Source organism: Salmo salar, chromosome ssa07 (assembly GCF_905237065.1).
Source record: "Salmo salar chromosome ssa07, Ssal_v3.1, whole genome shotgun sequence".
In the NCBI taxonomy this organism is placed as follows: Eukaryota; Metazoa; Chordata; class Actinopteri; order Salmoniformes; family Salmonidae; genus Salmo; species Salmo salar.
In genome coordinates this window covers 45,160,983-45,173,767 of record NC_059448.1, presented here as the reverse complement: position 1 = coordinate 45,173,767, position 12,785 = coordinate 45,160,983, and the positions used below count along the sequence as shown (strand labels likewise).

Below are 12,785 nucleotides of genomic sequence, written 5' to 3'. Positions count from 1 at the left end.
GTGTAAAAAACGAAATTCAGTCCATATTATCTGCATTATCAGGTCATTCATTTGGAGATGAAGTCTGCTGGATATTTTTATTAAGTACATTAGTCATATGGATATTCCCCTCAGTAAAACAACCTTGGAGTTTAAGGACAGTTTGTTCGGGGACCTTTCACGTAACTGGCAGTAGGAGTTCTGATTCTGAAGAAATTGAATTGAAGAAGTGAAACTGGATCAGTTGTAGTCTACTATTTTTCTATTCTTAAAGTAAATTAAATATAATGATCTGATAAACCTAAAAGAGAAGAGTGGCAACTATAGATAGCTTACATTCAAACCTACAGGAAATGGATGAATTGAAGTGTGTGTTCCTAAAGTCACTGGAATATCAAGCCAGTGTTTATCAATTTGGAGTAGGGGAGAGAGAAAAACATGGGTTTTTATATACGGGCAAACAAAGAGGTGTAATGGGTTTGCGCTCAAAAATATGTCGTATGAAGCTTACTTCATTATTCAATGTTTTTTTTTACTGCATCAGGGATGGCAGAACAGAATGAAACTAAACACTTGCGAACTGGTTTTAACCTTCACAAAAGTTTGAGCAGTCTATATTAGAGCAATTACCAAGAAAGGCTACCGTACCCAACAAATGACTAATGATATTTGCAATAGGCTAATGATATTTATTTTACTAAAGGCCTACTTATAACCTATCTTAAACTAAATATGGAGCACACAGTTGAAAAGACTGACCAAACTTAATTTAGCCAACCAAAATGTCTCAATAGAATGAAACAAAACACGTTTTGCATATTTAAAGAACTGGTTTAGATTAATAAATAGGCTACATTAATAACAATAATTTACAATAATAATAATGATTAAAAACCAGAATTAAAAAACAATTTTGGACTGACCAATGTAGTTATTTTCAAATACATGCAACTTAAAAGTTACATATCACAACATTTCCATTTGAAATCTTTTGGACATCAGAGCAACCTTGAGGGCATCTTATTTGGGTCAGAAAAGGATATTCATATGATAGGTAAGATATACAAAACCTTGAAGAGAGCATATCCAACAGACAATCTCTTAGAAAAAAATATAACCTATTGGAATCAAGACTTAAAAATAACTGATGTTGGCACAATATGGAGGGAATGTTGGAGCATAACTAACGAAAATACAGTTAACAAAAATGGACGTTTCATCCAGTATAAACTAATTCACAAATTCTACAGCACAGCGGCAGTCATATTTTAGGTGTAAAACTAAAAAGGACTCAATAATCCATGTGTCACACCAGCTTTGGCTCCCCCTCCTGTCCAGCTCAGGCGTTCGACGTCGCCGGCCTTCTAGCTGCTGCCGAACCTGCTGCTGGCAAACACCATTCACTCCTCAACCCCGGACTTGCATCGTCATCATTACACACATCTGGTTCCAATCCCCACTCTATCGCTGTATATATACTCCCTCTGTCATTTGTCTTTGTTGGTCATTGTAAATGTTGTTTGTTTTCCTGAGATGAGTCACTACTACTATTTCCTGAGCACTTTGTTATTTTGCACTTTAGGTTTCATCCCGCTTTTATATATATATATATATATACCTCCTGCCTACTCCTCTACACTTGTGACACCATGCTTTCAGGGAATGCTATAAAGTCAAAATATTATGGGTGACGCTAGAAAGTTGGCTGTCAGAAGTACTACAATGTAAATGTACCTTTAATCAGACTGTCTGTATATTTCAAGACATGCCATATGGGGGTGTTGTGAGATACACAATCGTCTGGACGACTCTCTTCTCATCACTCATCTTGAAAAAACGTATACAAAAAACGATGGAAATCAATCAATTCGCCATTTATAAAATGGAAAAAAATCGAATGATTTATTATTGAAGTAGCATGAGCCACCGAGAAAAACAATTTGGTAGAATTTAATGCCATGTAGCAAACAATAATGCAGGGTGTGAGCATGTGGGGCAGATGAGATGTAGTCGTTGTTTGTGTGTGTTTGTTGTTCGTATGTATCTGTATTTGTATCTGGTGTAAAAAAAAAATGTATATACAAATAAATATGATTATAAATAAGAAAAAATAAATAGAGTTAACAAATTGTATTCTATCTGAATAGCGAGTTGCACAGTAGCTGGCATTTGGCCATTTGTGTGGTATTAAAAAATATTCTGCTAATGTCATCTATCATGTAAATGAGTAGAATTGCATGAAATGCGTTTATAAAAGGCCCAGATTTTCACACATCCATGTGTGGAAATCCTGAAAACGTGTCTGCTCAACTGTATGCCACTATGCAAATGCAAGTATACTGTAGATGCATGCAATGCTTTATAAAGGTAGTTGTTTTTATTCAGCACTCCATCACTCTCCTTCTTGGTCAAATAGCCCGTACACAGCCTGGAGGTGTATTGGGTCCTTGTCCCGTTGAAAAACAAATGATAGCCCATATGGGATGGCATATCACTGCAGAATGATGTAGTAGCCATGCTGGTTAAGTGTGCCTGAAATTCTAAATAAATCACAGACAGTGTCACCAGCAAAGCACCCCCACACGATCACACCTCCTCCATGCTTCACGGTGGGAACCACACATGCAGAGATCATCCCTTCACCTACTCTATGTCTCACAAAGACACAGCGGTTGGAACCAAAAATCTCAAATTGGGACTCATCAGACCAAAGAACAGATTTCCACCAGTCTAATGTCCATTGATCATGTTTCTTGGCCCAAGCAAGTCTATTATTCATATTGGTGTCCTTTCGTAGTGGTTTCTTTGCAGCAATTTTACTATGAAGGCCTGATTCACTGGCTCCCGTGTGGCTCAGTTGGTAGAGCATGGTGTTTGCAATCTACAGTGCCTTGCGAAAGTATTCGGCCCCCTTGAACTTTTCGACCTTTTGCCACATTTCAGGCTTCAAACATAAAGATATAAAACTGTATTTTTTTGTGAAGAATCAACAACAAGTGGGACACAATTATGAAGTGGAACGAAAATACAGTTTTATATCTTTATGTTTGAAGCCTGAAATGTGGCAAAAGGTCGAAAAGTTCAAGGGGGCCGAATACTTTCGCAAGGCACTGTATATGGCACAGCTGTCAATTGTTTGGTCCTTAAATGAAACTGGTATATTTTTTTATTTATCACAATTTTATTTAACCAATTTTGGTCTTTAATGCAGTGCCAACAGACAAGTTCCTTACCTTATCCCCCTTTCACGTGCTTCTTCCATTTTTGTGGTAATGCTGCAATTAGTTGGTTGTAATTTTGGGTAGAACAGACATTTTCCTATATTTTTGTTAGCTGCATGTGTGAAATAACTCCACCAGTCCTATTTTTGATATAATTTGAAAAGATTATACCTTTTTTTAAATTGTTATCAAAAAGTAATGTTTTTTTTAGCAGCTTCATGTACTTTGATGATGAGATGAAGACGTCCATGTTCTTCCGCACTTCATTATGCCATGCTACTGGAGAAGCAGCCAGATCATTCACAGGACATTCATAAGTTAAGGCAGGAACCTCAAGCATAACATATTACTTCACAATATGTAGTGTCAATGACACATTAGCTAATTGTGTGTACAGTCGTGGACAAAAGTTTTGAGAATGACACAAATATTAATTTCCACAAAGTTTGCTGCTTCAGTGTCTTTAGATATTTTTGTTAGATGTTACTATGGAATACTGAAGTATAATTACAAGCATTTCATAAGTGTCAAAGGCTTTTATTGACAATTACATGAAGTTGATGCAAAGAGTCAATATTTGCAGTGTTGACTCTTCTTTTTCAAGACCTCTGCAATCCGCCCTGGCATGCTGTCAATTAACTTCTGGGCCACATCCTGACTGATGGCAGCCTATTCTTGCATTATCAATGCTTGGAGTTTGTCAGAATTTGTGGGTTTTTGTTTGTCCACCCGCCTCTTGAGGTTTGACCACAAGTTCTCAATGGGATTAAGGTCTGGGGAGTTTCCTGGCCATGGACCCAAAATATCAATGTTTTGTTCCCTGAGCCACTTAGTTATCACTTTTGCCTTATGGCAAGGTGCTCCATCATGCTGGAAAAGGCATTGTTCGTCAACAAACTGGATTGTTGGGAGAAGTTGCTCTCGGAGGATGTGTTGGTACCATTCTTTATTCATGGCTGTGTTCTTAGGCAAAATTGTGAGTGAGCCCACTCCCTTGGCTGAGAAGCAACCCCACACATGAATGGTCTCAGGATGCTTTACTGTTGACATGGCACAGGACTGATGGTAGCGCTCACCTTGTCTTCTCTGGACAAGCTTTTTTCCAGATGCCCCAAACAATCAGAAAGGGGATTTATCAGAGAAAATGGCTTTACCCCAGTCCTCAGCAGTCCAATCCCTGTACCTTTTGCAGAATATCAGTCTGTCCCTGATGTTTTTCCTGGAGAGAATTGGCTTCTTTGTTGCCCTTCTTGACACAAGGCCATCCTCCAAAAGTTTTTGCCTCACAATGCGTGCAGATGCACTCACACCTGCCTGCTGCCATTCCTGAGCAAGCTCTGTACTGGTGGTGCCCCGATCCCGCAGCTGAATCAACTTTAGGAGACGGTCCTGACGTTTGCTGGACTTTCTTGGGCACCCTGAAGCCTTCTTCACAACAATTGAACCGCTCTCCTTGAAGTTCTTGATGATCCGATAAACGGTTGATTTAGGTGCAATCTTACTGGCAGCAATATCCTTGCCTGTGAAGCCCTTTTTGTGCAAAGCAATGATGATGGCACGTGTTTCCTTGCAGGTAACCATGTTTGACAGAGGAAGAACAATGATTCCAAGCACCACCCTCCTTTTGAAGCTTCCAGTCTGTTATTCGAACTCAATCAGCATGACAGAGTGATCTCCAGCCTTGTCCTCATCAACACGCACACCTGTGTTAATGAGAGAATCACTGACATGATGTCAGCTGGTGCTTTTGTGGCAGGGCTGAAATGCAGTGGAAATCTTTTTGGGGGATTCAGTTAATTTGCATGGCAAAGAGGGACTTTGCAATGAATTGCAATTCATCTGATCACTCTTCATAACATTCTGGAGTATATGCAAATTTACATCATACAAACTGAGGCAGCAGACTTTGTGAAAATTAATATTTGTGTAATTCTCAAAACTTTTGGCCACGACTGTACACAAAGGTCTTAGTGTCACACCGTGTTCAGACTCTTTGTCATTCAGGTAACAGACTGAAGGGTCTGGAGATGTCAGAGCTCATAGTTTGTTGCCCCTGAAGCAATTTAATGTAATTAGAGGCATATAGATAGATCTTAATGGTTAATAATGACAAGTAATAATCAAAGACTAATGTGCTAATGTAGTGAGTAATGATTGGACTGGCGTGTATCTCATAAAGGATAGGCTAAATATCTCATAAAGGATAGGATAAATATGCACGACATGCTTGATATGATGATGTGCTGATATTGGACTGCTAATACCTATATTTTGCTGAGTTACAGTTCATATAAGGAAATGGGTGGGCCTGGGAGGGCACAAGTCCACCCACTTGGGAGCCAGGCCGACCCACTGGGGAACCAGGCCCATCCAATTAGAATTTGTTTTTCCCCACAAAAGGGCTTTATTACGGACAGAATTACTCCTTCGTGGTTTGCGGTTGTGAAGCCGGTTGGACATACTGCCAACTTCTCTAAAAGGATGTTGACAGCGGCTTATTGTAGAGAAATTAACATTAAGTTCTCTGGCAACAGCTCTGGTGGACATTCCTGCAGTCAGCATGCCAATTGTACGCTCCCTCAAAACTTGAGACATCTGTGGCATTGTGTTGTGTGACAAAACTGCACATTTTGAAGTGGCCTTTTACTGTCCCCAGCACAAGGTACACCTTTGTAATGATCAAGCTGTTTCATCAGTTTCTTGATATGCCACACCTGTCAAGTGGATGGATTATCTTCGTAAAGGAGAAATGCTCACTAACAGTGATGTAAACAAATTTGTGCACAACATTTTTGAGAAATAAGCTTTTTGTACGTGTGGAACATTTCTGGGATCTTTTATTTCAACTCATTAAACACATTACATGTTGCGTTTATATTTTTGTTCAGTGTAAATAGCAAACACACATGTAGTTTTACTACTCTTGATAAATTCAATCCTGTATAATCAACTTGTTTACTCAGTTATACAGTTGAAGTCGGAAGTTTACATACACTTTGGTTGGAGTCATTAAAACTCATTTTTCAACCACTCCACAAGTTTCTTGTTAACAAACTATCATTTTGGCAAGTCGGTTAGGACATCGACCTTGTGCATGACACAAGTAATTTTTCCAACAATTGTTTACAGACAAATTATTTCACTTATAATTCACTGTATCACAATTCCAGTGGGTCAGAAGTTTACATACACTAAGTTGACTGTGCCTTTAAGCAGCTTGGAAAATTCCAGAAAATTATGTCATGGCTTTAGAAGCTTCTGATAGGCTAATTGACATCATTTGAGTCAATTAGAGGTGTACCTGTTGATGTATTTCAAGGCCTACCTTCAAACTCAGTGGATCTTTGATTGACATCATGGGAAAATCAAAAGAAATCAGCCAAGACCTCAGAAAGTAAATTGTAGACCTCCACAGGTCTGGTTCATCCTTGGGAACAATTTCCAAAAGCATGAAGGTACCACGTTCATCTGTACAAACAATAGTATGCAAGTATAAACACCATGGGACCACGCAGCCGTCATACCGCTCAGGAAGGAGACGTGTTCTGTCTCCTAGAGATGAACATACTTTGGTGCGAAACATACAAATCAATCCCAGAACAACAGCAAAGGACCTTGTGAAGATGCTGGAGGAAACAGGTAAAAAAGTATTTAGATCCGCAGTAAAACGAGTCCTATATCGACATAACCTGAAAGGCCGCTCAGCAAGGAAGAAGCCACTGCTCCAAAACTGCCATGAAAAGCCAGACTACGGTTTGCAACTGCACATGGGGACAAAGATCGTACTTTTTGGAGAAATGTCCTCTGGTTTGATGAAACAAAAATAGAACTGTTTGGCCATAATGACCATCGTTGTTTGGAGAAAAAAGGGTTAAGGTGTATGTAAACTTCCGACTTCACCTGTAACTCTGCTGGATTTCTCAGTGGAAAGGTACAAAACCATACAATGAACTTCAGGTAAGGAGCGTTGGGCCAGTAACTGAAAGGTTGTAGGATTGAATCCCCGAGCTGACAAAGTAAAATCCCTAATTTCTCCAGGCTCGCTGTCAATAATAGCTGATCCCCTGGCTGTGGCCCCACTCTCTGTGGGAGTGGAATATGCAAAAAATCTATTTCACACCTGTGCAGGTTACCCAATTGTACATACAGTGAAACAGGACTATATAAGCACCCCCTAATTATTAACTTTTGATTGAACAAAAGAGTCTGTCTGTGAATGAAGTCATCCGCAGGTGTCCAACATTAATTGGAAGCTCTATCCTCTGGCTGGGGATGAGCTTGATAACAGGGTCTACTCCCCTGCGAACCGAGAGTCATGGAACTTCGGGAGGGAAGATCTGACAGAGAACACATTATTTTAGCAATAATAAGGTTCCCAAATGATCTTTTGTCCAAGGTCAAAGTGATGCAAACAAGTATGCTGTAACGGTCAATTTGAAACCCAAAACCTATTACTTTTTGTCATTTAGCAGACACTCTTATCCAGAGTGACTTACAGTAGCGAGTGCATACATTTTCATACTAGTCCCCCATGGGAATCAAACCCCCAACCCTGGTGTTGCAAGCACCATGCTCTACCAACAGAGCCACCCTCTTATAGGCTGATTTCAAATGTTTTATGTTTATTAATAATGTGAAGACCAATCAGTGGGAAGTATTGCAGTCAACATGAGCCAGCATCCCTGTGGAATGCTTGACACCTTTTAGAGTCCATGCCCTGAAAAATAGAAGCTCTTCTGAGGGCAAAGGGGGGGTGCAACTCAATATTAGGAATGTGTTCCTAATGTTTTGTACACTCAGTGTATACTTTTGTGTAGCAAAGCCATTTTTTTATGAACATACAATAAAGTTGCTTATTTTCAAATAGCCTCAACAATCCTTGGAATCAAAGCAAATAGTCCACAGCAAAACACTACTAGTAGCTTGACATAATTGTAGTAGCAAAATAATCCCCTGAAGCATTTGCTAGGGAGGGTGACATCAAATAGCACCCTGCAACAGTTGATAAGTCATAAATGTGAAATACTTTGTAATAAAGTCATCTTGGTGTTTGGTCCTTGACACAATTACAGTGCCACCCCTCTCAAAATGTATTTATTTTCTCCCAGCAGCTATCTTCTCATTTATCGCACATAACTAGGGCCATGTTTTGGTCAATCATGTCACATGACCTGGATTTTTTTTCCTTTTTTAAGCCTTTTCCAGAAATGAGAATTAGAAGAAAAAAATTAAGCAATTGTCTGAAGGATGGTGCTGGACCATCTGACATAAAAAGGGGAAGTTTGATGAAAAAGCTTTAAATAAAAGGTTCAAATCCAGGCCATGTGATTAACCAAAACACAGGGCTCCCTACACAAACAATGTCAAATGTTAGATTATACACCGCCCCCTATCGATATGGATTAAACATTTTCCATAACTAATAATATTGAAAAATAATGAGATTTCACTTGGTTAGAAAATATTTATTGAGACGTCATCAAACCAAAAATGTTCAAGATACAACAATGTCCATTAGAGACCAATACAGGAGCGATTCAAATGTATCATTGCTCATTTGACAGTCCAAAAGGTTCACATCAATAAAAGTGAACAGCTACATACATACATTCACCATAGACTAGTCTCTTTTAAGTGTTTCCATAGAAATGACAGTCATACAGAACCCAGAGACTCATGTTCACATTATTCAAACCAGTGGAGAGGAATAGGGACAAGTCAAACAATGCCCCTGACTTTGTGGGGAGTTGAGAGTTTACTGATAATAAGGGCGGTAGCGGGACTGATCGGGGTGATGTGGTCCAGGCATCTGGCCCTGAGGTGGGGGGCCCTGCATCCTTGGAGGAGGAGGCCCTCTAGGTGCAGGCCACATCCCAGGGCTCAGACCCCCTTGCTGGTTAAAAGGGGACTGAGTGTGCCCTGGTCCTCAGGGAACTGCTGCATGGAGTTAGGGTTGTAGTGGTGGGGAGGGGGGGCGTTGACTGGAGGACCACCGTGTTGAGGTGGGGGTCCTGGAGGAGGGTGGTTCATGTAGGGGGGCATCTGACCCATGATGTGTCCTGGCGGGGGGGTAATGGGAGGGGGGTGCGTTGGACATAGGCGGGGGAGGGCCGGCTTGGTTGTACACCATGTGGGGTGTCCCAGAGCCCTGGGGCGGGTGCTGCATGGGGTGGTTGATGGGTGGAGGGGGAGGAGGCGGAGGGCCATAGTGCTGTTGCGGTGGCGCCATCATGTGGTGGGGGTGGGACACTACAGGCTGACCAGGGTAGTCAGGGTGGTGGTGTGGGGGTGGAGCAGGGCCCGGGCCAGGAGGGAGAGGGTCACGGGAGGAAGAGGTGGAGGAAGAACCGGAGTCATCCTGGATTGGCACGGTGATGAGGTTGCTGCGTGCGCGTGTAGTTACCGTGGCGATGCGGAAGGTCTCCTGGGAAAGAGGAGGTGCATCATGGGAAGCCGGTGGTGGCTGACCGTAGGGGTCATGACCCCCGTGTTGGAGGGAGGGCGGGAGGTGCCCTTGGGTCTTGGGCAGGTGAGGCGGGGGCACACGGAAGCGGTCAGGCACCTCTGTGGATGGGGGAAGGTGCAGGGCGTCCTGGCGGCTTGCCAAGGCCTTGGCTGCCCTCATGTGGCGGTGGTTGATGTGGGCCTGCAGGTCACGCTGGGAAAGGTAGGTGCGCTTGCAGCCCTGCACGATGCTGCACATGTAGAGGGAGCCTCGCAGACACTGTTCGATGCGCTGGACCGGGTCTGTGCAGCTGAAGAGCTGCATACTAAACAACAAAGGTTTAGTTAGTAAGTGCAGTCAGCAACCACACATACAGATAGTATATTTTCTATTTGATTTATTTAACCTTTAACTAGACTAGTCAGTTATGAACAAATTATTTTTTACAATGACGGCCTACACCGGCCAAAACCTAACCCGGGCGATGCTGGGCCAATTGTGCGCTACCCTATGGGACTCCCAATCACGGCCGGTTGTGATACAGCCTGGAATCGAACTAGTGTCTGTAGTGACGCCTCTAGCACTGAGATGCAGTGTCTTAGACCGCTGCGCCACTCAGGAGCCCTGCATATGGACAGTTGAATACACTAGTGCAACGATTCTCAACTGGTGGGACATTTTGAATGGGTCGCAGGTAGTAATGGGGAAACATTTCCAGCCAATTGTGTAGAAAATAGGTTCATTACGCGAGGCTTTGATCAACACAGTGTACACTAGTGGCACCTAATGGTCAAAAGAATTTAGAACAGACAAATCGGTATACATGACATCACACGTGCCTTCACACTGTCTTCTACCGAAACCAATCAGGTGGTTGTTCGACAAAACGAAGTGCCGGACGTCATTGATCACGTGCTTCTGATAAAGTGATACAAGCCTCGGCACACTGTTTAGCGATTTCGATGCATGCCCCGGGGCTCCGGTATCAAACAGAACGTCACTAGATGCGGCTGTCTGAGTAAAAAATATATATAAATACTCCAGTCAGAACTTAAACTACAACCAGTAAGAAAGTGTGTAAAATTTATAATGAAACTACATTTTTTTTTAAATCTCTTTTCGTTCAATGAAAGTATTTTTTATGTCGCAATTAGCAGAGCAATTTAGCAGATCTGGTTAATTTTGTAGTCTCAAACCAGTGAGCTTATTAACATTCTTTATCAAGAATATGGGGGGAAATGTATTATTGACAATGAAAAATGTGGGAATGTTTTTCCCTTGTCATTTAATTACTACCTTTACTATCAATACAGCATTCAAAATATTTTTCCAGGTTGCATTTGGGATATTTTTGTTTCACAATGCGAATATTGGGTTGCAACTGAGACAACCTGGTTCAATTTGGGTCCAGAGGCAAAACCAGTTGAAAACCACTGCACTAGTGGGTAGGTTAAAAATAAAAGTCAAGAGCTTACCCTGGGCACATCTTGTCTCCCTTCTTCTCGTGGAGCAAAGCACACTCATAGCAGAACACATGCTTGCATGGAATCTGGTGAGTAAATACAGATAATAACATAAGCTTCTGCACTCAAAGCCTCTTACTATAAAACATTTTCAAGAGACACATAACACACTATGTAAAACGTGATCGAAGAGACATACCATGCGTCCATAGATCCTTATGGGCAGACCACACTTGTCACAAAAGTGTGCTGGAATGTCATCCTTTTCACCTATCAAATTCAACTGTGGGGAAAAGACCAAGAGGTCTATGACACAGTAATGATGTAGGTGGAATGCATTTTTTCCCCCCAACGATAGATATTGAAACACTACCTTAAAGTCCCAAAACATTTGCTGGGGGAACCTCCGTTGACTTGCAAACACATCCCCAGCCTTGGTACCACAGTCGAACCTCTCCTCTTGCTTGAAGCTAAAACTCTCTAGAAACACAGATATGTTGTACAGTAGTCCCATATGAAAGCTTGCTTTATGACCTAGCAACAGGTTTCCCTATCCCATTCCTAGCCCATGGGAATACAAACTGAGAAAATGAGAAAGCACTTGTGGCTGGCTAACCTTCATCCCCAGCCTGGGGTTTGGAGGGCTGCCTGCCCATGGGTCTTTGTGTCCGGGGAGCAGGTTTGCTCCTGATGGTTGGTTTGGAGATGAGTTTGATGGGGATGCGTCTGCGGACATCAGGGCCCCCAAGACTCCCCGAGCCGTCTGTGCCTTGCAGGTCATTGTCTGTGGGGGAACGATTGATCATTCAAAATCTCAGTGACCTGGGTCAGTCATTAGCTACCAAGCGAACATTTACATGATACTTGCTACTAGCAATGACACTATAAGTTGACAATCCATAGGTGATCAAAACCATGATAAATAGTTTAGTAAAGCGCTAGTGTTTCATTTTAGCCAACGCTAACAGTCTGTAGTTGCAGAAATTGATGGAGAACGCAGACCTTGGCTAGCACTTAGTCTAAGCTACAAACATCGCATTATTCATTCTGAATATTTTGTCAAGGTTAGGGTACTGTCCAGACAATTTAAGTTATTAGATTTGCACTGGCAGATCAACTCCAACCGTCACTTTATTCTAAAAAGTATAGCTAGCTAGGTAGCTAACTAACTACTACTGTAGCAACACAGATCTGCGGAAACTAAAGTTAGCAATATATTAGCAATTTAGCTAGCAGTGGGCTGGCAACGAGAGGTTGCTACAAGGCCGCAATTATTGTACTTTAAACACTCCACTGATAATACTTGTAAAGTATACTTGAACATGAATAAGTTTACAAATTAAATCTATTTCGCAGTGTATCAAGTTAAATCTACTGATACACAAATAAAACTAAAATACAGCTGAAACTGGAGAGTAATTTGTCGCTTACCACTTTGGTCCATAATTCACCGCAATGCTGTATGGGAAAGTATAATAAAAGGGGAGGAGTTGAGTTCAACCACTAAGGGGTCGTCACCGGTTACCACAGCCACAAAGTCATAAACCCCGCCCATTTCTACAGTTGACCTTAAAATCAGATTTTAAACCTAACCACACTGCTAACCTTATGCCTAACCCTAACCCCAAAAGCACATTTCTGTTTTCATAAATTTTTACGATATAGTCCATTTTGACT

General features: G+C 41.6%; 1 protein-coding gene across 1 annotated transcript; it reads right to left on the bottom strand.

Moving 5' to 3' along the window:
- Positions 1–8,650: 8,650 nt before the first annotated feature.
- On the bottom strand, positions 8,651–12,696 carry LOC106609367 (E3 ubiquitin-protein ligase Hakai). Its single transcript, XM_014208139.2, is given in 8 exon segments — positions 8,651–9,107; positions 9,110–9,284; positions 9,286–9,970; positions 11,121–11,194; positions 11,308–11,391; positions 11,482–11,588; positions 11,725–11,892; positions 12,540–12,696. Coding segments are annotated over 8 exon segments (1,458 nt in total). The 5' UTR covers positions 12,553–12,696; the 3' UTR covers positions 8,651–8,955.
- Positions 12,697–12,785: the final 89 nt, after the last annotated feature.